This window comes from Onychostoma macrolepis, chromosome 12 (assembly GCF_012432095.1).
Source record: "Onychostoma macrolepis isolate SWU-2019 chromosome 12, ASM1243209v1, whole genome shotgun sequence".
NCBI classification, from domain to species: domain Eukaryota; kingdom Metazoa; phylum Chordata; class Actinopteri; order Cypriniformes; family Cyprinidae; genus Onychostoma; species Onychostoma macrolepis.
The window spans coordinates 12,517,639-12,543,860 of NC_081166.1; the positions used below are offsets into that span (position 1 = coordinate 12,517,639).

The 26,222-nt window shown below is 37.7% G+C and overlaps 1 protein-coding gene across 6 annotated transcripts; it reads right to left on the reverse strand.

The window, feature by feature from the left end:
• Positions 1-1,313: 1,313 nt before the first annotated feature.
• etv4 (ETS variant transcription factor 4) lies at positions 1,314-25,680 on the reverse strand. Of its 6 annotated transcripts, none has more exons than XM_058794478.1 (12): positions 25,386-25,680; positions 24,699-24,789; positions 24,447-24,494; positions 18,486-18,539; positions 9,194-9,320; positions 7,845-8,045; positions 7,333-7,619; positions 4,509-4,577; positions 3,878-3,925; positions 3,368-3,540; positions 2,357-2,458; positions 1,314-1,751 (listed from the first exon to the last, which is right to left on the reverse strand). In XM_058794478.1, the coding sequence occupies exons 1-12, from the start codon at positions 25,440-25,442 to the stop codon at positions 1,524-1,526; spliced, it is 1,485 nt and encodes a 494-aa protein (XP_058650461.1). In that variant the 5' UTR covers positions 25,443-25,680; the 3' UTR covers positions 1,314-1,523. The 6 variants fall into 6 exon arrangements, with proteins under 6 accessions (XP_058650461.1, XP_058650460.1, XP_058650464.1 ...); XM_058794477.1 differs by having other exon boundaries at positions 9,194-9,323; positions 25,386-25,679; XM_058794481.1 differs by having other exon boundaries at positions 9,194-9,323; positions 24,699-24,803; positions 25,386-25,679.
• Positions 25,681-26,222: the final 542 nt, after the last annotated feature.

Below are 26,222 nucleotides of genomic sequence, written 5' to 3' on the forward strand. Positions count from 1 at the left end.
CGTTCTATGTAAAAGGCCTCTGTCTAACTATAGTTTTAGAACGGCTACCATTGCATACAGATCTTTATATTAATTCAAGAAGTCTGACTGTTCATAAGGGGTCATTCCATCGTTACTTCAATGTGTGGTAAATATAACACCGTTTGCATTAAGAAGTGTTATGAACATAAGATTTATACTGGAGGTTACTTTACATTACAAAATTGTGTTTGAGTTTAGGTCAGTTTATGCAAAAAGACTGTTTATAGATAAACAACAGTGTTATTAATTTATTAATAGATTTCTCTAGTAAACTGCATCTGTTGTGGATGCCGCTGGCCCAGTAGCCCCTCACTACAAGATCCAGAGCCCCTGGACCAGGGGGTGAGGTTACATGAACATCCAGGGGGTGGAGACAGGTAGGTTTAGGGATATGTCAAGAGAAGTTGGATCTCGAATACTGGATCCAATCTCGCCCCTGGATCTCATGTTCTGCAGTCTCTCTCACCCACCACCTATACTGTCCTATCTAAATAAAGGCATAAAACAAAACAAAAAAATGCCTACACTGTAGCAACGTTTTAGGTTTTACGGTTTTCTCTTAAATTTACAGTTTTTTGTACGGTTTTAACTTAAATTTACAGTTAAATACCGTAATTTCATTATCTGATATAATGTTAATATGCCAACCTATTGAAGTACTGAAATCTGTTTTGTACCTTTGTATTACACTGATAACCACCAAATGCAGAAGGTGATGAGAAAGTCATATGATGAACCAAAGCCCATCACAAGCAGCTTTTAAATAATAACATATATAGAAGGTGCACAGTGTCATTCACACAAACACTAAACACCATCATATTGAGACTCATTAAACTGAAATATGCAATAAACATTAATTTAACAACATTAGATGTAACATACAACCGTAATAAACATAACTGATAAGAAAAAACTAAGAAGAAACCTAGTTATTTCAAAGAAAAAACATCAAATTCAAACAAAATTTGAAATGCAATGCAGGGAATTTTGGGAACGTCAATTTACGGGTTTTCCCTGTAAATTTTACATTCTTTTTCACTTCCAAAAGCAGTATTTCACTGTAAAATTGTCTGAAATGTCTATTACAGTTTTTCACCGTATATATTAGGGGAACTTACCGTTAACCATTTAACAGGTTTTTACCGTAGCTTTTTTTTACAGTCTTTTACCGTTAAAATCATGGTCATTTTTTACATCAGTGAGTTACAGGTAAACACGACCAGTTAGTGCATTTTGCGTTTGTTGCAAACATAAGAAACAGAGTCTGTTCACATGGTATAGTAGTAATATTGGGTCTTTATTAAGCAATCTCTTGAACCACAGTACTGTGTTTAGATTAGATAGGCCTCAGAAGTGAGAGGAATACAGAGTCCCTAATGAGATTAATTTAATCAACAAAAAAAAAAAAAGCCTTATATACAAGTGGATGGGGTGGGCATGTGCAATAGGTGCAGCAGGGAGTAAACTGGGATGGGGAACATGGGAAAATGTTGGTGGCATTAGTACATGTAGCCTTTGGAGTAGGACTGAGGGCCCATGTTGGTGGCAGCTGGTTCAGGAGGATAAGACGCCCCCTCATCAAGGTGAGACAGTGGCACCGTGTCTTCCTCGTTGACGTAGCGTTCGAATTCTGCCTTCAGACTTGGCCGCTGATTATCGGGAAAAGCCAAGGATATCAGAGCCTCCGGCTCACACACGAATTTGTAAACATAACGCTCACCCGCCACCTGAAGAAAAAAAAAAGTTAAATATTGATTATTTCGTAATCAAAAATTATAACCCTCTTGTTCTGTTTGGGACCCCAAACTTATTTTTAACATCTCAAAAAACATGCTTAACATGGAAATAGCAGGTTGATACATCATGAATTTTGAGATCATCCATGAAAAATGTATTTGTTTGTGGTTAATTTGGCACCCTAGAAATAAAAATGGAAATGAAATGCATATATATGTAATTAAAAATAAATTTTGAATTGTTTTGCATAATAAATATGTTGAATGGTTTATAAATAAATGCAAATAATTTTCATATGATGCACATACATACTTTAGTAGTACACACCTGGATTTAATTTAATTTTGTATTATTGTATTTTTACTACATGTTTTTGCTGGTGTCAAACTGAAACCAGACAGAAACAACATTACTTAGATAAAATTGACATTTTGGAATTAGGCTATTTATTATTATTATTAATCTTAGACAAATTGTTCTGGAGTCTATATTTGGAGTCTATGGGACCCCAAATATAGAGTAATGTCAACTGGTGGGTTGGGTTGAAGTGAAGAAAAAAAAATTAGCATAGGAGACAAAATAAGTGAAGCAATACCTTTTGCATAATTCCCTTCTCATAATAGTAGCGCAAAGAACGACTCAGTTTGTCGTAATTCATGGCTGGACGGTTCTTCTGCATCCCCCAGAGTCTTGCCACCTAGAGTGTCAAAAGTCATAATAGAAACCATTAGAGAAGGAAATGACTGTATTGCAGTGACTTAATTTCAACACAAGAGGTCCTTTGTGACTGTATAACAACTGAACTTTGAAAAGGAAGGGCGAGTCCCCGCAAAATAATGCAGTTCCCTTTTATATAACCAAATTACCACTAAACGCTGACCAAAACACCACACGGTGCACAGCTCAAACTGCTAGTTGTCAAACCTAGAGGAAATACTTATTTATCCTAAACTTCAAGGATCAACTTGAGGGCCCTTGAGAAAATAAAAAAAAACAGTTGTTCCATCTTGAGTCAGTGAACTTGTGGGTCTGCTGACATTTGAGGAACAGATTGTTTAGTCTTTGACAGAGCTCTACGCTTTAATTGCGATAGTAAAACTTTGGCTGTAATGAATGATTCATGCGTACAGTTGAGCAGAACTGATGGATGCATCTCTGCATGATAGTTTGCTGAGTCATGCCATTTAGCCGTCTACTGACCACAGACAATAGGAGGTTAACGCTCTCGTCTCGACCGCTGTGGTGTGCTTAGACTCCGGCAAAATGGAAGGTTGTAATATTTGGTAATGGAGCCATTCTGCTTTTTTATTTCACTATGCTGTTAAGTGGGGTAAATAATGCATGGCAGCTAATGGAAAACTGGCATCGTGTGGATGAGTTCTTAGACCCTGGGGAACTGTGAGCTGATCGCAAGCAAATCTCTGAAACCCATTGTTTATTCTCTCTATAGTTTGTGAAGGCTGAATAAACAGTGCATCGAATTGATCTGAACCTCCCAATAATCATATTGTCATCTTAGTTCTATGAATGACCAATTGCTATTAATGTTTTCTGGATATAAAATCATATTTTGCCTTCTGAGAACTCTTAAAAGCCCAACTTTTACCTCCTCTGGCTCGATGAGTTTGAACTCCATGCCACGGCCGGTCCATGCGATGAAGTGCGCGTTGCCGGGGTCATCGAGGAGGGCCACCAAAAACTGCCAGAGCTGCAGTGAGCCACGGCGCTGATAGGGGGCACCCTCACGAAACACACCGCCCCCTTCCTGCTTCACCTCACCTGAGCACAGGAAAAGAGATTGTCCATTAATTCACCAATAGATAGCAATCATATCTCAAAACCTTTTATTCAAGCTAAGACAGACACATAGTAATAAGGACTTGATTTGAAATCACAAATAGCCATAGAGTGGGGAGACCGCACTGAAAATTTGTGATTCAAAATTCAAGATATATATTCATTTTTCAATTCAGCTTTCAATTCTGATTGTCATGTTGGTAACAATTAGTAATGGAAAAAAAATTGTATTACATTTTTAAAAATAACAAAAGAATAAATTTGTTTGTATGTTGTAGCATTGTGTGAGCTTGGCACTATCTGGACAAGTGAGACTTACCTTCAAATTTCTCAGGAACAACGCGGGAATCATTTTCAAACATGTAACCTAGTAAGATAGGACAAGGGAATTATTAGAAGTTTAAAGAGGATACCAATCCACTTATACACAGTTATACTGTGCTAATGTATAAATGGTAGTCTTTAATAATAACAAGCATTTTCCCGTTTGACTTTTCAAATTGAGATGTATGAATACAGTAATTGTTTTTCCATTAATATTTATGAATTGTTATAATGGGAAACAGGGATTCTTGATGATTATTATTATTATTCGGTTATGTACACTTATGAAGCAAGGAACTAAATTTTCTGTATCTAATGACTCATTACAGAGATCAGCTAACAACTGAAAATACCCAAAATGGTGCGGCAAATGCAGCAAGCGGAGAGAAGGATTATTTTTCTTCACTCCAGGAAAAATACTCGTCTTTTCCAGTAGTAATATTTACCCTGGAATTCTTTAGGCAAGGGAGAAACAAATGTCCATGCCAACAGAAACACAGACCCTCTGGCCTGGTTAGCCAGTGACCGCACAGTACTGGCCAATCCTGACGTGCTGTGAGTGTGTGAAATGCACATTCTAGAACTGTACTGGCTGCATGTTCTAGATGGACAAACCATGTCCTTACCTTCACTGTTGTGCTGTGGGTTGGGGTAGCCCTCATTGTGATGATACATGGAGGGACAACCAGGCACATCTGTAGAGAAAACACAAATGAATGACCCTCAGTGATGGATGCGTGCAAATAATCTTTATTTATGCTTCCTGTTGGTGAAAAGTCAACTGCTTTGTTCCAAAACCCATAGTGAGTTTCCTACATAGGAAGCATTTTAGGGTCCGGAGCAAAAGCTAAATGTTATCATTTCGGGTTTGCTCCTTTCTTGCAGGGAGGCAGCACTGCATATATTCTTCACATACAGTCTTAATGCAAAAAGTGAGTATGCATTGCAAAAAGTGAAAAAATAAATCCAAGGTGACAGACAAGATGAAACATAAACACTTTGATCCTGAAAAGTACAGATAAAAATACCTAATTATTTATTTTAATTTTAAATTCAAGTTAATAGATTAACGTTTCATCGCCTCATGAACCCTGTGTAGTTTACTCACAAACACTCGTTTGTGAAACCCTGAATTAGTGTATCGCACCGTTAGCACTATTGAAGCAAATTTCAAGTTGCTCTATTTTTTGTGTGTTGCTGCCTATTCATAATTATTCCCTTATGAGGTTACGTTGTGGTTAGGATATGCTGCCTATGTAGGTAGTCGGCAGCAAGGCAGCTCACTAGGTTTGAGAACAGAGCTAATCATTGTTGGTCCTCTTTAGGCACTATTTCTGTAGGGTGTGAGGCTGGTGCATCTGCAGATTTGATAACCTCTGCCACTGAGTGCTGCAAAGACAAAAGGTCCATTTGTCATAAAGTCATTTGTCATAATATCACCTGTCTGCAGCTTTATTTTTAGGCAGTAAAGAGCAGTGGATCTTAAACAGTCACACAGAACTGCAGGAAGCCAGAATCAGCTTTACAACGGTTATACTACTCCTTCTCTCTCTCTCCCTCTACTTCTATACTGTTTAAATGAGAAATGGTTAGTTTGTGAGGTGGAGTCATGATTCATGGCTGGAGAATGCAGTGGCAGAGGCCATGATAAGAGGTCACAGGGGAGAAAGAGCTCTGAGGGACTAGAGCACTTTTCTCATACATAGAGCTAATTAATGTAACTGTTGACAGAGCTGTTGGACTGAAACCTTTTCAGTTCCGTTTTCAACTGAAACAGTCACAGGATTCCTTATAAAACATAAACTGCATGGTAGGGCTGCACGATTGGGGAAATATTTAATTGTTTTTATACATGTAATGATGATGAAGATGATAGTTGTAAGTGTATTATTGTTATTAAGATTAAACATAATAAGAATTATTACTAATGTAATATTGTACAAAAAAACGAAAACATTTGAATATGACCCAAGCTCACAGCACACGCAGATTTTTTTTTCATTAACTGCGAGCCGCTCGAGGATGCTGAAAACACTGGATCATGAACTGCTCATGTGTAAATAAACACAGCGCCGCACTACACTCTGAAACACGTCGCACATATATTTATTTACTTAAACCACAGGCTTTGCAATTTAATAATTAAACTAAGCCATTTGTTGTTATCAGTTTTATTTTGATTTAATCATGCAGCCCTACCGCATGTTGTACAAAAGTGTCGGTACGGTTTCTTATTGGTGTTAGCTTGTATTTCTCTGTTTTTGTTCTGTAGCAGAGCGGCAGCCACCGGCCTGGGCAGGAATGAATCTACTGATAACATGCTGTACTCCACCTCAGATAGGGCACTCTATCCTCACACAAACATCCTTTTGTTCCAGACTATCTCATCCAAAGTTGCCACATTTCTGCACGTATGAATCTGAGCTAAGCAGCATCAGTTTTATAATAGTGTTATTTTAGTATTATTTTATTTTTATCTTTTCAGTTTTGGTTTTGGTCATTTAAGAGCTTTTGTCATTTTTATTAGTTTTCTTTTTATCTTAGTTCTAGTAATTTTAGTACTTCAACTTATTTTATTTTTTTAAGTCTATTTAAATATAATATTTATGTTCATGTGCTTTATTTCAATTATGGAAATGTTAATTAATAATTTTAATAGTTTTAGTTAACAATAACAACACTGGACATATAGTACCAACTAGAAGGGAACGAAAGAACCCTGAAAAGGTAATGCTTCCTTTTTTTCCATTTGAAAGAATCAGGTGAAATGGTAACTTTATTTTTAAGCTAATCTATGTGCAATGTTTGTTAGATCACTGTTGTTTGTAGTCTTTCACAAAGCACTGATAAGTTGGACCTGCGCAGGGTGTTGTGTTTCGACCCTGTGTCAGTCGCAAAAGCCGAGTGGGAGGAGATGAGTTCGCCTGTGTGTTGTGAGTATATGGCCCGAGCCCCCCGGCTACAAAACAACCCCCCCACCTCCCACCCACTCGACCAAGCCAGCGCACGGGCTCAGGTTACCGAGGCTACGCTCATTTTTCCATTATGAGTTCATCTGCCTGCAGAAAAAGGAAGCCGCTGCTGCAACCCTACACCCGCGAGCGCTCCGCTGGGGATTCTAGTCTTTCCAGTGCCCTCCATTTTCTCAATGAAATTCCTATGCCTCCCTCCTTCTTAAAGAACACAGGCAGAAAAGGGAGGGGCGAAGGAGCAGGAGCGGGCAGAAGTACAGAAAACACTGTTGAGACCTTTGTAAAGTGTCAGTGGATGTGGAATCGGAGAAGAACAAACAGAATCTCTTCGAATAAAAGACTTTCTGGTTTGTTGAGCAATTTACTGTTTACATTAGTGGCCTAATGTGGTTTGATTTTTCAGGAAAAGAGAGGAGATGAGACACCACTTCAAAGAAAATCAATTTACTTTGTGTCATCAGTCTTTTGACTCACGTACCAGGTTCGTAAGTGTAGTCAGTGGGTTCCTGTTTGACCATCATATGGGCAGGAGGAAACCTCTGATGCTGTGGGCCGGCCATGTGGGCTGCTCGGTCATACAGAGGGTCCATGTACTCCTGCTTGAAGCTCTGCTGAGGAGGATAAGGCAAGCAGGGGTCAGAGTGTTGCCGATGATAACCACCGCCTCCTCCCCCGGTGGCATGGGCAGGATGCATGCGCTGCAGGGCCTGGCCTTGAGAAGCGAATGGTGGGCACATCTCTGCAGAGCCGGAAGGGAACCTGGAACTGGAAGGGAAAATGAGACCTTGATTAACAGATAGGCTCTTAAAAATGCTGTTGCAATGCAAGTATGCTTTATCTGTATGCTATCATGCACAATTAAATATCCAAATGGATTTGCTTGTATTTAAAATGAATGATTTTAGTTTTTCGACTGATAACTGTACCGATATATCATGCATCTTTACGCGAAAGTTTACACACCTACACATTCTTTATAATTATTATTACCTGGAGTTCATGGGGTAGCTGTGGCTGTGGCAGGCGTGGGATTGGCTGGCTGAGGGTGTATTCATGTACCCTGACTCCGGCCGAGTTCCCACTGTTGGTTTTGGGGAGTAATGCTGCATAGGAGACATGGGTGTCCCTGGACAAGAGCTCTTAGATCCTCCTGCTGTTGCAGCCACGGCTGCTCTCTTCTGCTCGTAGGCACTGCAGGGCACACAGACACTTTCAGAGTCAACAATGCATTTCTTTTCTGTTATATATGCATGAAATCTTGTATGGATGTCTCTTCGATTATAAACACTTTTATGTCTCAGGAGTAGATTTTTGTCCAAATTTTATTAAGATTTTTTTTCTCTGTTTAAATGAAGATCACATTAAAACCAGAAAAGTATATGTATAGACTCTTTTTTTTTTTTTTTTTTTGCATTTGACCCAGACTTAAAATATGAGAATGCATAATAAAAAATATTATATTAATTATTATATAAATATTTTTTTAAAACAGAAACATTTGTAAAATCTACTGTAAAAGAGTGGGGAAACTATATCTATATTAATCTAAACAAAGAGTGGAAAAACTATTTCTATATTAAACTGAACAAAGAGTGGAAAAACGTTTTTACACAAATTCTGACCCTCAAATGTGTTTTCATCTCTTGTTAATGTGTGAAAATATAGTTTAGTTATATTTAGTTAAATAAAATGTGAAATCAGCCTTAGTAAGACAAGTCTGCCTTTTTATTTAAAAAATCGTTTAAAAAATATTGTTTCCACCATGGAATGCTATTAAACCCATTGCATCATTTGAGATGTTTTCAAAATAACTTTAAAGCCCGAGACACACTGCATGGTTTTCGGCTGTCAGAAATCAGAAATCGTCACGATTGTTTCATGATGCCAGTCTTTCGTCTGGGACAGCCGAAAATCGTGCAGTGTTGTCTCGGGCTTTAGGGACATAAAAATATTTCTGTGATATGTGAGATTAAGGCATTATGACACTTATTATAGCCACTGCCCTGCAGAATTTAGCTCAAGATCAAAATCACCTACTACAAATTTTCTAGTAACTCTGAAGACCTTGATTAGCTTGCTCAGGTGTCCTTGATTATGGCCCTGATATACTTTAAGTGAAATTGAAGAACAAATCAGTGAAACGTCATTTCGAACAAAATCAGGCCAAAGCTCTGCAGGGCAGTGACCTCCCAGGGCCGAATTTGAAGAGCCCTGCATTATAGTGTGAAATGTGTGTTTTAAGAATAAAATTTCGGTGAACATAGTAAACCTGTTCACACCATGAAAGTATGTTCATCTAGCGAGAGGCATCAAGGAACAGCATCCGGCTTTTGACTGACCTGGCGTAAAGGCACTGCTCTCCATTGGGGTAGCTGAAGCTCTGCTTGTGACTGCAAGACTGGCTGGGGTCTGAGCCGGGACTCTGGGGCTCTTTCTTAATCTTCACAGGTGGGCTGTGGAATGCCACTGCTGCGGTACACAGAGAAGCAGGTTTATTAATGAACCACATTCCAGCTAGTCTCAAGAAATGACAGGCCTTTTGACTGCACTAAAGATACAACAAGAGTATACAAACAAGAGTAAAGAGATACACATGTATTCCAAATACTTTAATGAGCTTGGTTTGCTATAGTGATTGCTATAGCAATAGATCATGCAAACGTGATCATTTAACTCAACCACAGTTGACACAGTAAAACTTACTGTGCCCTGGACTCAAGTAAACAATTATAGACATAAACATCCACTATCATAAAAAAGTTACTTCCATTAATCAATATTGAAAAGTGGATTTAACCAGTTTAGATTAATTATTAATGTGCATTAGATTCATAATTCTAATTTCCAGATTTTTTTTCTTCAACCCTTTTAAAGCACAGAACTGCTAAAAACATTCAATGGCTGTGGTTAAATGAGTAAGTCTTTTACAAACACATCAGCAGCTGGTCATTTACATAAGAATTTGTGTGTGTGTGTGTGTGTGTGTGTGTGTTTCTTCAGTTTCTTCAGCCCAGCTTTTAAAGATTTTGGCATTTAGCTGAGGAGTAGCAGAGGAGCCGCCCAGCATGCGTGGGGTCTGGGTCTGAACCACAGTGCTGTTTATTATTGGAGGGGAGCAGCCGGGCTCAAAGACGGCACGGTACAGGATGTTTTTCTGGGCCGCTCAGGGTAAACAGCAGCAGCTGTGCTCTTCCAGCTGAGCAGCAGCTCTGTGTTTATGGCTGTTTATGTGTTGATTGTCGTGGGCGCAGACCTGACAGAACAGGCACTGCTGAAACCCAAGCCCAGGTAATTGCATATTTCATTCACAAAAGCAAAAAAAAAAAAAAAATGGGGGAATACCAATACTGTAACACTGCAGCACAAGTCCTGCCCTCTCAAAGGCAATACACAAATCGGAAGAGACAGAGTTGAAATATGAAAAGAACGAGTGATTCTTAAACATTCTCCTCTATAACGAGTCTGCATATGCAAGATTTATAGATTTGACATTTAAAGTCTCAAATCAAGGCTATGCTTTAATAATTTGCTCATTTGATCAATAAGCCTGCAAGTCCTTTTACAAATTCATTACGAACATAGAACCACTAAACCACTCTATTAAAGCAATGAATCATTTCACTCTAAAACTCTAAAATGGGATGGAGGACCAAACGAGGACTTCAGGAGGACACTTCAGGAACGTGTAACATTATCAAGACACATCCGTCTGTCGTTAAATCTCCTTGAGTTTACAGACTGATGGCACTCGAGTAAACAGTGATGTGACAATAAAGGAAGCTCTTGTACTTTATTTAGTGCAATTTGCCCAAAGCTCTCAGTTTCTGCTTTCTCTCTTTACGATTCATGTGAAAGTTACATCACTGTTCTCTAAAGCAACTCATATTTCTTAGGGTTTGTTTCTTGGAAAAAAGGGGGGATAGGGGTTGTGATCCTAAATGTGTTTATGTAACATCTGTGTTTAGATATTCTTGGTTCTTAAAGTAAGTAGTCAGTGATCAGGAAACGAATTAGAGCTTGCCAGAGGCCTCATTATTATAACGCCTACTAAAGAGGAATTCATTCTTTTTAAAAAAAATTGTATTTAGATTTCACTGGAAGGACTCCACACCGACTTTGTTATCTTCAAAGAGTTTAGATCAGAGGAAGGGTAAAAAAAAGGGTGGCCTGTGGCCAGTGTGAGAGAGTTCTGGATCACGTATATGCTTTTTAAATGTAAACATTTGGTTTCATGTGATGCATATATGAACTTACATCTGTATAATTTACAGCTATCAGCAGGCCTTTTTTTACAAAAATTAATTAAATTAAAACATTCTGTGTGCTCTCTTTTGTTTTATCCCGTTATGAAGGCAGCATAAAGTTTATTCCAGACATTTAAACCTGCAAAAAAAAAAAAAAAGACCGGTCTTTGACCTAAAATGAGTTTGACACCTCTGGTGATCGTAATCTGCCACATAAGGCTATAAACCTGGCAAAATATACTGTAGATTTAAATAACGCTGTCCTTGCATACAAGTGCATTTACCATTCACACCTCCCTTCAAGTTACATCTTAGTGTGAAAAACCAGGAGCATTGTACCTAAATGACAAGAGTGTCTCCATTCAGGATGAGCTTTTAGAGACAGGCTGGGCTAGAGGTGGGAGCTGGACTTTACATATGTAAATAGCACGATTCAGTGGAGAGGATAAGGGGTGAAAGGTGATGGTCATGGTTGAGTGCTTTAGGAAGTAGGGGATCATTATGGAGGGCCATTCAGTCAACTCCCACCACAAACAAATCTCAGGACCCCGATACCCCCTGCACTAAACAAAAAAAAAGATCCACCAGCTGTGACAGATGGAGGTATGGTGGCCTTAGCCGAGAGCTCTGGGGGATCGTCCTAAGAAAGTGTGTTAAAAGTACAAGTAATCACTAATCAATTTAGTTTGAATAAAAGTACCATTGTTGAAATTTTGAGCCAGATTTCAGTAACTGTTAAGGCAGGACAGCTTTGTTTTTAGTTAAACCTTAACTCCACTGATCATCTGGACAGTATTGTATATTCATGTCAGGCTCACATTCTGGAAATTTTCATCTTGTGACAGCTACAGTTGAAGCCAACCATATCAACTCAGCAGGTACAGTGTACCAAAGTTTGAGTAATAATATCTCAAGACTATAAACCTATCATATCTACCAGAGGAACATGACTGCCGTGGCCTGTCGTCAGATAAAACACAAATCCTGAACAGAACAAGTCTTTATGCAAAGACTGTTTGATAAAAACACTGAATAAAGGATTAGCATATTGTGTTAGTCTGGTGTGATGGGAGCGCTTGATATTTGAGCTGATGTTGTGATAAAATCTGATTTTCGATTATGATAACAGTCTGCTTGAGAGTGAGTGAAGAGATGCCACCTGGCGTCCCACTGGCCATTTGAGACCAACAGTGACAAATCAATAAGAACAACAAAGATGCCAATTATGTCTGAATGGCTTAAAGGTTGAAATGGCAGTATTGATTTTAGGCAGCCCACTTAACACGGCTCTCAAAGCTTGCTTGTTTCTTTTTAAATACAGCCTGTCATAGGAGGTGTTTAATTGAAATAAAAGTGACAGGATTGCAAAACAGAAAGTCGCTCTTATAATAATCCAATTGGAAATGTCATAACAAATTTCTAATCAAACAGTCCTTACTGTAGACATTACAGCACCAATATTACAATTCCAGCTGATACTAATAAGCTGATAATTACTTGTATGGTTAATATTTTATACTATCAAAACACTGAAATTTATCATACAGATTTTAAAAAATGTTTTTCAAAGTATTTAATGCATACCATGGCCGCTTTGATTTGATCAGAAAATACAGTAAAAACAATAATACTGTGAAATATTTTTACAATTAAAAGAACTAATTTTTTTATTTTAATACATTTTAAAATGTAATTCATTCCTGTGATGGCAAAGCTGAATTATCAGAAGTATTACTCTAAACTTGATCCTTCAGGAATCATTTTAATATGCCGACTTAAAATCAAGTAACTTTTATTCATTAACAGTTGTGCTGCTTAATATTTTTGAGGAAACGGTGACCTTTTTCAGGAATTTTTATGAGCAGAATGTTCAAAAGAACAGCATTTATTTGAAATATAAAACCTTTGTAACATTATAAATGTCTTTTTACTGACACTATTGATCAGTTTAATGTGTCCTCACTGAATGAAAATATTACTGATCCCAAACTTTTGGTAGTGTGTATAATGGCTTGGTGAGCATTACAAAGATAGTTGTTTTTGAGCGGTTTCTTTCATGGCTTTTTGTGGATTTTTTGTTTAAGTAGAAAAGAAGCTAAGAAGGTTTTCTTTCCTGATTTGAGGAGCTTTTGTAAATCCATCATCATTGAAATGATCAGTGGAAAGTCCGGGGAGGGATGTGGATGATAGAAAGGACTGTTCTTTCAGCCAGAGGTTTTGCTGAAACAATGCTGTCATCTCAGCACAGTTCAGCAACACATGGCGGACATGTGGTGTCCATGTCAACACGATCAGAATGAAAGAGAGTGCAAGCGAGAGAACGCAAACAAAAAAGGAAGTTCTGGCCTCTCTCAGATGGTGAATGGCCAGGGGTTTTCCATAAAAATAGTATTCTGCTCGCTTGAGTTTGACTGTCGAGTGTCAGCGACTTCCCCTTTGAGTTTCAGACGGCTATTGCTAGCTCAAAAATTGTTTGCAAACTTGAATGACAAGATAAGTAGAAACCATCAGACAGAGTCTCGTGTGAAGCTAAATTTTGCGCTCTCAACACGTCTTTTGTTTGAAAACACTTTTGGATGCTTAATGTGTTTAGTGTTTTTGTGTACTAAATGTCATGTTGTAATTGGGTGTGGACAATACTGGCTGGAGACGTATGCCTGAATGGCATATGACCAGTATCTGTTAACCGCACTGTATCAGTTCCCTTTATGATTGGATTATTTTTTCTGATGAAACCACTTGACGTTCTTTGCCAATAAAAGAAATGCACCATCCGTCATTTAAAAATGAATCATTAAGCTATTTTACCATTACCAAAAGATTAACTTTGGAAAAACTAGACGAAAGTGAAAATGCGAAAGGTGGATGACTATCATTTGTATACGCAATGCAATGATGTCATCCATTGCAACATGATAGTGTTTTATGCGTTCGTTCAAGTGGAAAGAGTAATCAAACTCTCAACCTCACATTTGTCAGCCCTCAATATATCGCAGTCCACTCTTAATGTTTAATGCATATATTGATTTCTCTGCTCATTGCAGAAATTATATAATGAACTCTACTGTAGAGAATGCAGAGAGAGATGGGAGATAACACCTGCTCATTGAATTCCTGTCAAGCCGGTGAGAAATACATTTCTACCGAGACTTGTCTCACCGAGTCCCATCTGGGCTGATATCTTAATTATACAGAGAGAGATAGAGAAACACTCAAGCTTTTTTCTTCTGCTGCCTGATCTACTCCTGAGATCACCCTGGATCAATAGATCCATCATTGCTTTTTCAATACAAGACGTGGCCCGTTGCATTTCAGCAGAACTGACGTGAGATTATGCTGAAACAATGGACTGAGCTAAGTGATTTAGACCAGTGATGACTTGCACTATTTAGCTGGAAGAGACTCCGTGTCTCCAAACCCTGTCTATCGCAGTGCGCTGGAAGTCTCTTGATGTGTGTGGACATGTGTATGTTATGTTCCATATGTTCTATGTTATCATTAGCCCCCACCTCAGTTTCTTTTCTATCTGCAGGAGAAGGGAGGAAAAGAGTCCCTCTTTGAGAGGAGGGAGAAAAGGCAATTTCCTGGATAGGTTTAGATTGTTTGCCCCACTGCTTCTGTCCTCACTGATGCAGTAAAATACACACTGCTGTCCATTCAATGCCTCAGCGGCCATACCTCAGCCTCTAAAGAGGTTGTTCTAACTTCTTCCAACAGCATACCGGAGCACAAGCTTGCAAATTCATGTTTTATATAAGCATCTGAGCTGCTGTTTACTGGCACTTACAGTCCGGCATGTATCCACCTACAAAAACATCCTAAAACTTTGCAACTGCCGGTTTCGACATACATTCCTCTTATAGAGGTTTAGACTTCAAACTTTCAGAAGAAACAAACGTAAAACTTTCCAACAAGACTGTACATGTTAACATTAGTTATCACAATAGTTAAGAACTAAAAAAGACACAATCTTGGTTAATCATTTCTTGAAAGAAGTCTTTTATGTTCACCAAGGCTGCATTCATTTGATCAAAACTGCAGTAAAAACACTAATAATGTGACATATTATTACAATTTTAATTAACTGTTTTCTATTTTAATTTCTGTATTTATTTTAAAATGTAATTAATTATTTTAAAATGTAATTCATTCCTGTTATCTTGAACAGCTATTACTCTTTAGTGTCACATGATCCTTTAAAAATAATTTTGCTGCTTTTTTTAGAAACTGTGGTATATGTTTTTTAATGATTATTTATGAATAGACCGTTCAAACTAACAATATTTATTTAACAAATATAAATTTTTTGTAAAAAAAAAAAAAAAGTCTCTACAGTGACCTTTTATCAACTTAATGCTTCCTTGCTGAATAAAAGTGATATATATATATATATATATATTTTTTTTTTTTTTTTTAATCTTACTAACTTGAACAGTTCTGTATATTTAAAAATTAACATGAACTGAGATAAATGTTGCAAAAAAAACTTAATTGAAATGATACAATACTTGCAAAAGAAAGCTAAGAACTGAAAGAGAAGATGAAAAAGAGTGAAAGAAAAAAAAAGAGTATAAACCAAAAGTGAAAGAAAAAGAGCAAAAAAGTGAAAGAAAAAGCAATAAAGACCGGAAAAAGAGACAAAGAAAGAGTGAAACAGCTCTTAAAAAAAGAGAAAGCGGTTGAAGAAAAAAAAACGGTGAAGTGGTAGAGAAAAACATCTCTGTAAAGGCTGCGTTAGGCGCAGCTCTCAGTCAGTCCAAATCATGAATGGAGATTCCGTTTTCTCTTAATGTGCTGCCTCAGCCAGTCCCTCACAACCAGCCCATTCATAAAAAATGTGGGGCTTAAATGTGCGCGTGTGTCGGTGTGTGTGTGTACGCGTGTGGCTCGTTCCACTGCAAAAAGTTAGTGAAAGAGGAAAGCCTGGCCCCCTCTACGGGGTAGAATGACTGGTCTCTGTACATTTTTGGCACTCTTGAGGATGTTTTTGCAGACTTTGTTGCATAGCAGCTGTATTTTGGAAAGTTGAGAGCTGTAGAACTGCATATTTTGTTTGAGGAGGGGCGAGGGGGCGAACACGACAGCACGATCCAGTGATATATCAGACACGTCGAGAGAGCTAACGGAAGTGCAAACAGACTCGAGACTGTAAATTCTGAAATCCCTTTGCACATCTCTTGTGTTTTCATCTCTCCTGCTCTTTTTTTTCCTGTAGACTTCTCTTTTCTGGAACTGGATTTATAGCCACAACTTCCTATATAATTACAACAAGGCACAAAACCAAACAATGGCTCTCACAACACAGCATTTGCAGGATTAACTCACATCTTGGAACACTCAGCATTGAGACAGAGAGAACGGGAGAGAAAAGGCAGCCTAAATTATCACATTTTAGTACAGTGAAGGGGAAACAGGATGGGGGTGGGGTTAAAACCTCCATTCAGAAAAAAGGAACCATGAGGGTGGAGTTAGTTCTGCTCTTGGGCATTTTTCATGAATGGGAGAAAGAATCCTGTTCTTTGAGTCCCATTGCAAACAAGACTAAATCTCCTTGTCCTAATCAATACTGTAAAGAGATTTTAAAAAACAAAAGTGTTTCATTATTTAACCAATACAGTTTTAATTTCTTACAATTTATGGGAAGTTTTGTGTTTGCTTTGTGATCTCTTGTTCTCATTCATTACCTTTGGCTATTCATTTTCTACAGCACTGTCTAGTTTAAAGTCTCATTTTAAAGCATGTTAATGATTCCCTAACTAGCCAAACTAGTCATCTTCACATTTATATCCCAAGTTCTGAATGACAGTTTATGTACCAAGGAGACCAAATTGCTGAGTTCCATCGCTAATAATGACAAACAGGTCACAGTTACGCCAAATGGAGGCTCTCAATGTGGAAAAACGAGAGGGATGGGGATAGATTTGCCAGATGTGCAGGTGTTGCACAACAGCATGTCCAGCACCTCCCCCATTTCTTTAATCTGGCATTCCGCTTCGTCCCGGAGTCTTAGACTCACGGCCGTGCCCAGACGGGAAACAACTTGACTGGCAAAACAACCGAACACTTGACTTCATGTATCTTGTTTTCCCTCATGTGTTTACAGACAAAAGGCCAAGAGACAGTTATGAAACGTAACATGCTGGCACGATTTAGCAAAACATCTGACTCACCTGAATGTCATGATAATCTTAGTGAGCTTGAACCAATAGAGAGGAGGCTGTGTTTGGATCTTATCTGGTGGCATAAACTGACCCACACCATAAGGACCACAAACATGGGAGAATATGTTTATGTTTATAGCCGCCCTGTCAACTCGAGGCTTTTTCTCAATGAGCGACCTCAAACGGCGACCAATTCATGAGTTATTACTCCATTATGTCTAAATGAAAGGGCGGGTGTTGCTGTCAGTCAAAGCTTTGCTCCACTTAACTAATGTGACAGGCCTGTCAGCCTGAACTCCCATCTTCTCTGTGAGTATTAGGAAGGGCTGTCAATGGCAAAGAGCACTGGTGATTGGTTATGTCCTGATGGGGTTAAGTAGACATGACCCTTTCCTGCCCCAGAGTTCATCTCCACTTCCTCCCCCTCATTGTTGCACAACAGACAAGAACAATATGTTTTGGGGAGCATCTGTCACTAGAGGTCAGATCTAGAATGGGGTACTATAGCGCTGTTTGCACACACAAGTTTACTACATTCCATCTTTTAGCAAGCCACGGCCCGGTTCGTGTTACTGAAAAAAACAAAATCTATGACTCATTCTGTGAACTTTGCAACCCTTGAAAAAATTGTCACCATAACAGACTCGTCAATGTGGTAAAGGCCCAACCCAATATGTTGTGAATGGCTATAACAAAAGGTTCAAGAGGAACTGTTTACAGAGCGCGCTCCACAAAGCCCAGCACGCCATTGACAGGAGACACAACAAAACGAGGAAAGCAGTTGAAAAGGTGGCCTTTGCGTTGTGCGGTACAGGAATTTGCTTTCCCATTTACACCTCTGTCAGACACAAAAAGGAAATCTTTGTGCTTGACTGCTGAATGATCTTTTACCGGCTTCCTTAGTTGCTCAATTGAGTCTTTCAGGCACATGCAAATGGAAGGTGCTCTTCAGTATGAACATCCAAATACGTCAGTGTAAGTGTAGTAGGTCATGTATCGTGCGTTTCTGTTACATGGAGCCTGAGAACAGGACTGTTCGTCTGAAAACCTCCACGCCTCAGCCTCCAGCGGTTTGTCAATCAGTCACTTTTTGGACAAATAATTGGCGTACAAACCTACTTCCTCTTCTTTATCTTTTTGTTTTTGTCATCTTTCTCACCTTCTCAGGTTTCATGTTCATTAATGTTCAAGCATAAGACGTAAATCAAAAGGAATGATGTACTTACAGTTCTCTGAGTGGAAGTCAGGAACAAACTGCTCATCGCTGTCAGGAACTTGAGCTGCAGAGACCACCAAAATGTTAAAATAAGCATTCTAAAAATATGTACTAATATATTCACATATGACGCATGTATAAAAACTATGAGTAAACAAATTATTATTTTATGAAGTTCCTCTAACCAGGCAGATATTATTAAAGTTTTATCACAAAGCAGAAAAGCAATTTTCAGAAATATGACTAGATTTTAGAAGCGTTTCTGTTTGGGGTCCATTTGCAGAAAAAATTGAAAAGTGAAATAAAATGTTAACAATATAATTAATTTATATATAACTACACTGCCAGAAACAATTTACTTGTTTTTACTTAAAAAATGCTGGGTTATTTTTTTAACCCAAATGCTGGATTCATCCCGTTGGGTCATTTTATTGGGTTGTTTTTAATATTTTTACCTAGGTGCTGGGTTTTTTTTTTTTTTTAACCCAAATGCTGGATTCAGCTTGTTGGGTCATTTCATTGGGTTATTTTTTAATTATTTTACCCAGGTGCTGAGTCATTTTAACGCTGGGTTATTTTTTTCTGCCTAACCGCTGAGTTGACCTGTCTCTGGTGAAACTTATCAGCCACGCAGCTGCTGAGAGCAAGCCAAGGGCTTTTTTTTTTTTAAGTCCACAGGAGAGAGCGGTTCTCAGCGCCGCTGCCGCCGATTTGGTGCACTCTTACGGGGAAATAAAGGTTTGAATACATTTTATTTCATTTATAAAGTCTTTAATGTGGTGTAAATTATACTATTTTACACAACGCAACATAAGGATGAGATGTCGTTTCGCGCTGGAAACGCCTTTGCCTTGCATAACATAAATGGATTTTATTCGTTATAATACTACGTGTAATTTTAATTTGATGTTAAAATATGTTCTTTAATTTCATTACTGTTTGTTTTTGGGCAGGTTTTGGAGTCAGTCACGCCATCTCTCATCTGCGAGTGAAACGCGAGGCCGCGGTCTAAAGTTCGCAGTTCCACCGCAAACAGCAGCTCTTCACCGGCTCAGATTTTGGCGACACACCGGCACGAGAATTAGCACTATTTCGGAAAAAAGCGATTACAGAGAATGGTTGAATACACTTAAATTAAAATGCTACTTCTAAATATGCCTTTTTTATTCCTAAAATACTTTACGAGTTTAAATGTTTGTAATATTGTAAACTATGCCGTATTCACCCAAATAAATTCAATTTGTCTTGTATTTTGTCCATGGGTGTTCTTGCTTAATAATAAATGTTCATCTTTTGATTATTGCTGTTGCCTATAGTAATTCTGTGTGTGATTTTTAATTTCCAGCCCATTTTAAGTCAGCAATATAATAATTTTTAAAAACGTTTAACCCAACCAGCCATGTGTTCTGTCCAATATTTACCCAGCGCTGTGTTGCCAAATAACCCAAGTTGGGTTGTTTTTAACGCAGCATTTTTTAGAGTGTATAATATAGCAAATATTTCTGAAATAAAGAAAAACATTAAAGGACAGTTACATTTGTCTGGAGTACTTGAAATAGTAAATCTAACCTGATACTTTATTTATTATTATTATTAATTTATTTATGGGGTCTCTCTCTGACCCCAAAACACCATGAGGGTTAAAATACATTTTATAGTAGTTTGGATTTATGTTTTCCTGTGTTTCCTTCTTTCTGCCCCTGCTGACTCAGAGATCAGACTCAAAATATGTTTTCAAATCAAGTCGTTTTTCTTGAACACACATAGTCTAAATGGACACTGTGATTTGATGAAGGGATGGGCTGTCCATTAGCTTAGCCTGTGTCTCCCTTCATCATCCCAGTGAAACCTGAGTTACTGTCTCTGGACAGCCCATGACCTTCACCTCCACTTTTCCATGTGCCAGCACTTTTCCACGGGCAGCAGATCAATATCACCACTGAGTGTGTGTGTGCAGATATCTTGATTACTGCTGAATTCCATCAGATGAACAGTAGATGGGCTATTATTACTCTTGTATCAAAATTTGCCCTCTCCTTTTTTTGCATTTGTATTTTTACTTTTTTTTTTTTTTTCTTGTATCTTTGACTTTGTGTCAGTTTTACTCATATTAATATTACAGATAATTTTTTTATTCTTTATTTTATTTCTTATTTTAATTGATTGATTATTTATGTATTTATTTTATTTATTTTTGAAAGAGCACCAGTGCTGGTTCTGACATATTAGGGCATATTAGAATGACCAAATTAGGATGTAAATGGGTGATCTCTGCCACATCGTCACATAAACCCTGCAATAATAAACGATAAAAACGTTGTGTAGAAAATTCAAAATCTGAGGGGGACACATGCACATCCGGCACCTCCACACATCTGTATCATATACAGGCCTTATTTAAACATAATAAGGGGTGATCAATGTCAGTCCACAAGAAGTGATGTCCTCCCCCTACCCATCACCAACACTCTAGCTGGGTCCTGCTGATGGATTTACAGTCTTTCGAGCTGATGTAGCCAATTACCTCGCTTATCCATTGTAAGCATGTTTCAACAGAATAAGAAACGATTCAGAAGAGAGAAAATGTAGCAGCGTAGCATTAATACTAAATGTCTCTTCCTGCGCACATAGAAAAAAAACTGGAGGACATTCTCAGACAATGTTGGTCAGCTCTGCTTGGTGAAGTGTTCTGGAATTCATCGCCTGCTTTGAAGTCTTTGAACGCTGGCTTTTAAGGTCATGCAATAAGTGTTTGAGAAGAGAAAGGGAGCAAGAGAAAGAATAGAGAAAATAACTAAGGGAAAGTAGAAGAAGAGTGCAGTTTAATGAGCCTCAGACAACGAAAAGATAGCTTTGATCTTTTTTTCATATGCATACAATTGTAAGATAACTGTTTCTGGCATTACGTACAGTCATTTCTTAGGTGTTTATGGCCAAATTAAATGTGGATAGATTCTGTGGAGACTGTTAGTCTTTAAAGGTCATGCTGGGTGAAATCTATGGACACAAACACAGGCAATGGATATGTCTTACATACCGACTACATAATAATGTACAGTAACAATCAATAATGTCCCATAAAGGGTATTAATAATAATTATTTGCTGACTTTGCTTTTTGTGGATTTGTAAATTTGCAGACTGGTTCAATAATGGAATATGATTCCAAGTACTGCCACTCAATACAGTTGGACAAAAAACATTGATAAGTCATTGTTATTATGCTGATAAATAAAATAATAAATAAAAGTAGCCACTTTGAGTTGTCCTTGAATTAAGTAGCTAAAATATCCATATTGATGAGATGACAGCGACTTTGTTATATTGATTTTTCTTCTTCTAATTATTATTTTCTGGACTAAGTAAGACTTGTTCTTCCACACCAACATCCCAAAGCACCATAAAATATTTGCCGTTAAAGCCTGGATTTAATGCAAATGTTATGTAAAGTGGTGTCCTTTAGCTAAAAATAGCAATAAAACAATAAAAAATTAAATAATAATAATAATAGATTAAAACTAAAAACTTTTAATTTTTTTTATGGCTCAATAAAAGGCACAAGCAAAAGAAACTTGGGTTCTTCCTCTTTATCCACTGTTCTTTTTTATTTCTGACATGCAATAGCTCTTAGTCATGCGGGCTCGTATACGACAGTGACACTGGTAACATACTTCTTTTTTTCTTGGGCATATTCTCTCTCCTTCTTTAGCCAGTAGTCCATAAACGCAGAAACCAGAACATTGGGAGATTTAAATCCATCTCTTTAACATTAATCTGGCACTTCCTGTGTGACGGAAATCGTACTGATGCCCCTTTGAGCATGCTCAAAGAAATTACATTAATTTCATAGATGCTGCTCTTATCCTGTTGCTATACTGTAATTATATTAGAGTCATTTAAGTTTTTTTCTTTTCTGCCCCGAGGAGGATTAGTAAGGCTGTTTTTATGAGTCAAAGCTGAAGCCAATATTTGGCCCACCAGATCGAGCAATAAATCATTCAGACGTGTTTCAACTTTTTTGAAAAGGAGCACATGCGATTTTTAGACAGATAAAAAAAAAATCAGTTTAATGTGAGTCCCTCAAGCTTTTTAGAGTGTCCAGAGCTGATTGAAGCCAACTCGATGTCTCTCAGTCTAGTTAGTATGTGTGTATGCGAACGCATGCATAGTCACATCAGACCGTGTGTCTGTGGGAGTCTGTGTGTGTGTGTGCGTGTCTGTCTGTCTGTGTCTTTGTTTCTGTCTGTCTGTGTGTCTGTCTGTGTCTGTCTGTGTGTGTGTGTCTGTCTGTCTGTGTCTGTCTGTGTGTGTGTCTGTGTCTGTGTGTGTGTGTGTGTGTGTGTGCGCGCAAGAGTTTGTTTCAAGTCAGTAAGCTTCCAGGAACATCTTGTCAAGGGCTTTGAAATGCAAGTCAGCACAAGACCAAAGTTTGTCTGTGCAAGCATGGAGATATGTTTCCTTTTTCTTTGAATGACTTTTTTTTTAGTTCGGCAGATCCTGGGAGGAGCCAGGAGGTCTGTCTTAAAATGTAAAGAATACTCACATGACTGGACAAGCTTTTCTATTAACAACTTTTGGCCTCCTTCTATGTTTTATCTTAGCCTTTAAAGTGCAAAATCCCTGCAGCAGTGTCTGTTTTAACAATATTGTGAATTACTCATCATAACCACCTGATTATAAGCCATTGCCTCCGAAAAGAAGAAAGAAAAGTTCACAGCCAGGAAAAATGAGGCTGTGTGTGTGAGCAATAAAGTTATTTCTTGCTTTATTTGTTCTCTCAAAACACTAAAATCACTGTTCAAACTTCATAGCTAAAGTGTCTGCACTACTCCACCTGTGTACTTGTTGTGGAGTCAGGGATGGTTCTCTATTGTTTCTGGTTTATGGTCATTGCCTTCCCTGTCTCCTGACTGATGTGTGAAGTTCACAGTTTGACGCTGCATAATAATAGCTGATAGTTCTGCTCTGAGGATGATGCAATTTATTCAGAACTCTTATGTTGACCATGCACTTTGAAATCCTTAAAATACCCCATTAACAACATTGCTGTAAATGTCTTAATATTTCAATAAATTAAATACAAAATAATAAATCCTTTAAGTAATGTTTATAATATTATTATGTACTTCCCTAATTTATTCATTGAATTTAAGAATCTTAGGTGAATTATCTGAAGATAATGCATCTCAAATTTGCCATATGTCATCTTAACTGCATGCAATTTCAACCAGGCTGTTTTAATTTCTGATAAAGCATAAAATAAAATTATGCATTAACATTCTTTCTATAAGCTAAACGTGGAAAAAATCACTGTTTATCATTTCACTTTTAAAACTGCATTTATATCACCTTTTTAGCTTAAAATACACATAAGGGTTTGCAATGGGACAGATGTATAATTCATTCAAAACAGCGGGGTTCCAGCCACCCGGTCTCATTGAGAGCAGCCTTTGTGTTCTCCACACTCTGACATGTACACAGTAAATTGTTTCTGGCAGGGTTCATTTCAACTATTTGCCTCCTGACTGTCCAGCTTTGATGCTGTTTGTTTGCTTTGCCTGGGTGTACAGGCTTTAAGAGCCTTTGTCAGGACTTTCCAAATAAAATGTAACCAGCAGCGTTGTGCAATCAAGGCATTTTTGTACAAAAGCAACACCTAAACGTTGACACAATGATTGTCCTGATGTACAGTAAAATCATCTTAAATTCAGGCCTTAAATACTGTGTTGGACTATCACACCTATTTAATTTCTAAAATGAAAACATGAATTATTTCTAACAGCTGTCTTGCCTTATTACGCATATAAGCCACCTCAGTCTAAATCTTTCTATTGTTTTGTTTTGTAAATCTCACCAAGCAGCGTTAACTTGCTATAGCATGTCCTCCTGTGACATTTCCTTCCTCACTGCCACTAGAGGGACATATTTATTGCAATATAGACACACAATACATGCTTAGAAAAGGCACATACCTTCGGTGAGCCATGTCTCCTGAAGTTGACTTAAATCCTGAAAGAGATCTGAAAAGGAACGTAAATCATTATCAATTCCATACAAGTTTCATATATTTATTTTCTTTTTTGTTCATCTGTTTACTAGAAAAATTGTTCTGACATACAGTCTGATTTTAGTAAATAGCTTTTAAAATTTTCAAAGACACCGTCCTGACAATATACAGTGAAGATAAAACAATATGAAAATTTTAAACTTGCTTGCTACTTTACCTTCGGATTCCTGAGGGGGTAATTCGGTGTCCATGTATTTCCTTTTTGACGCCATCAACAGTCTATTTAGGGGCCCATTTCCTTGCGACCTCTACAAAACAGAAACTACATTATGCAAGTAAAAAATACATACTCAGAGAATTAGAGTGTAACTTCAGAACCACAAGGATGGATATTTATCTTAAAACCCACTATAAAGAACCTAAACCATTTTAAAAGAAATATTAAAAGTGATCATTGTTACAATGCACTATGACAAGGTACAGAAATACAGGATACTGTCAAGACTAAATACTTCTTTGCCATATATAGCCTAGTGTGAGATTATGCCCATTCAACATTAAAACTGAGTTCACTGCATTGCCTCTACAATAGCAAATACTGACAATTCAAGCATCCTGAAAAGGGACGTTTTGATTTCCTTTTAAGTAAGAATTCAGATTTGAGAAAAGCGTTTGCTGAAAGGATTAAACTTTACCTTTTGAGCGCAACGTACAACGCATGGAGAAATTGAATATTTAGTAGACTAGTTGCGACAGTTTTACTTGGTTTCAGCCCAAACTGAAAAGAGTTTTCAACGCAGCAGCGCTTGCTTAAAACAAATCACATGCAACGACGACAGAGAAACAGCACAACATCCCCGCATGAAGCGCAACGACGCTTTGAAGTGAATAAAGCCATACTCACATTAGCTAAAGTATAAGGCACTTGCTGGTCCAGATATCCATCCATTTTATAATCCATGCCTTAACCGTTTGTGGTCATTTAGGCTGTGTTTTAATGAGATCCACGCAGACTGAGAGGGGAAGGAAGACGGACAGAGGCAGCAGCAGCAGCAGTTTGTGAATGGAGCGCGAGAAGGCTGCATACGTAATGAGCTCCATTCACAAAAAACCACCAGCGTGAGTATAAACACACACTCTGGTCTCCGCTAAATCACAGTCTGGACAGCTCGAGACCTGTTCTTTGCTTCATTTGAGGCAAGAAGCTATTGTCTAAAGAGTTTACAAAGGATTTTGTGGGGTGAAGACATTTAATACGTAGAATCTGACAACTTGTATATAGCCTATGCCACGTCCGCTATCAGTGAAAGAGTTATATTCTTCATCATTGGCCTAAAGTGATCGAAATTAAAATTGTATTGTTTTATATTGTTTAAGTTTCAGTGTAAAAACTTATTTGTTTTATTATATTTAGCTTATTATAATAATTTGTCATTTCCCTGCAGGATCACTGCAGATTGTAAATTTATAGCCTATTTCAGGCAGCAATAAAACTTAAGTTTTATATATATATATATATATATATATATATATATATATATATATATATATATATATATATATCCAAAATTTCAATTGGAAAATGTGTATGTTTGGCATACAGTAGATGTGTGGCCAGAAGAAGAAGAAAGAAAAAAAAAACAATCGCTTTTCTTAAATCATACTGCTGACTTTAACTTGCTTTTCTTGCTGTCGGATGTTCGCTTTGTCGGAAGGATTTTGATTGGTGGATTTTCTCTTT

Excerpts from the sequence above, each read along its gene's own strand:
- etv4 (XM_058794477.1), bottom strand. The coding sequence starts at position 25,442 with ATGGATTATAAAATGGATGGATATCTGGACCAGCAAGTGCCTTATACT. Across the intron at positions 24,790-25,385 it reads TGCCTTATACTTTAGCTAAT|AGGTCGCAAGGAAATGGGCC; the intron begins GTGAGTATGGCT and ends TCTGTTTTGTAG. Across the intron at positions 3,926-4,508 it reads CCCACAGCACAACAGTGAAG|GTTACATGTTTGAAAATGAT; the intron begins GTAAGGACATGG and ends CTATCTTACTAG.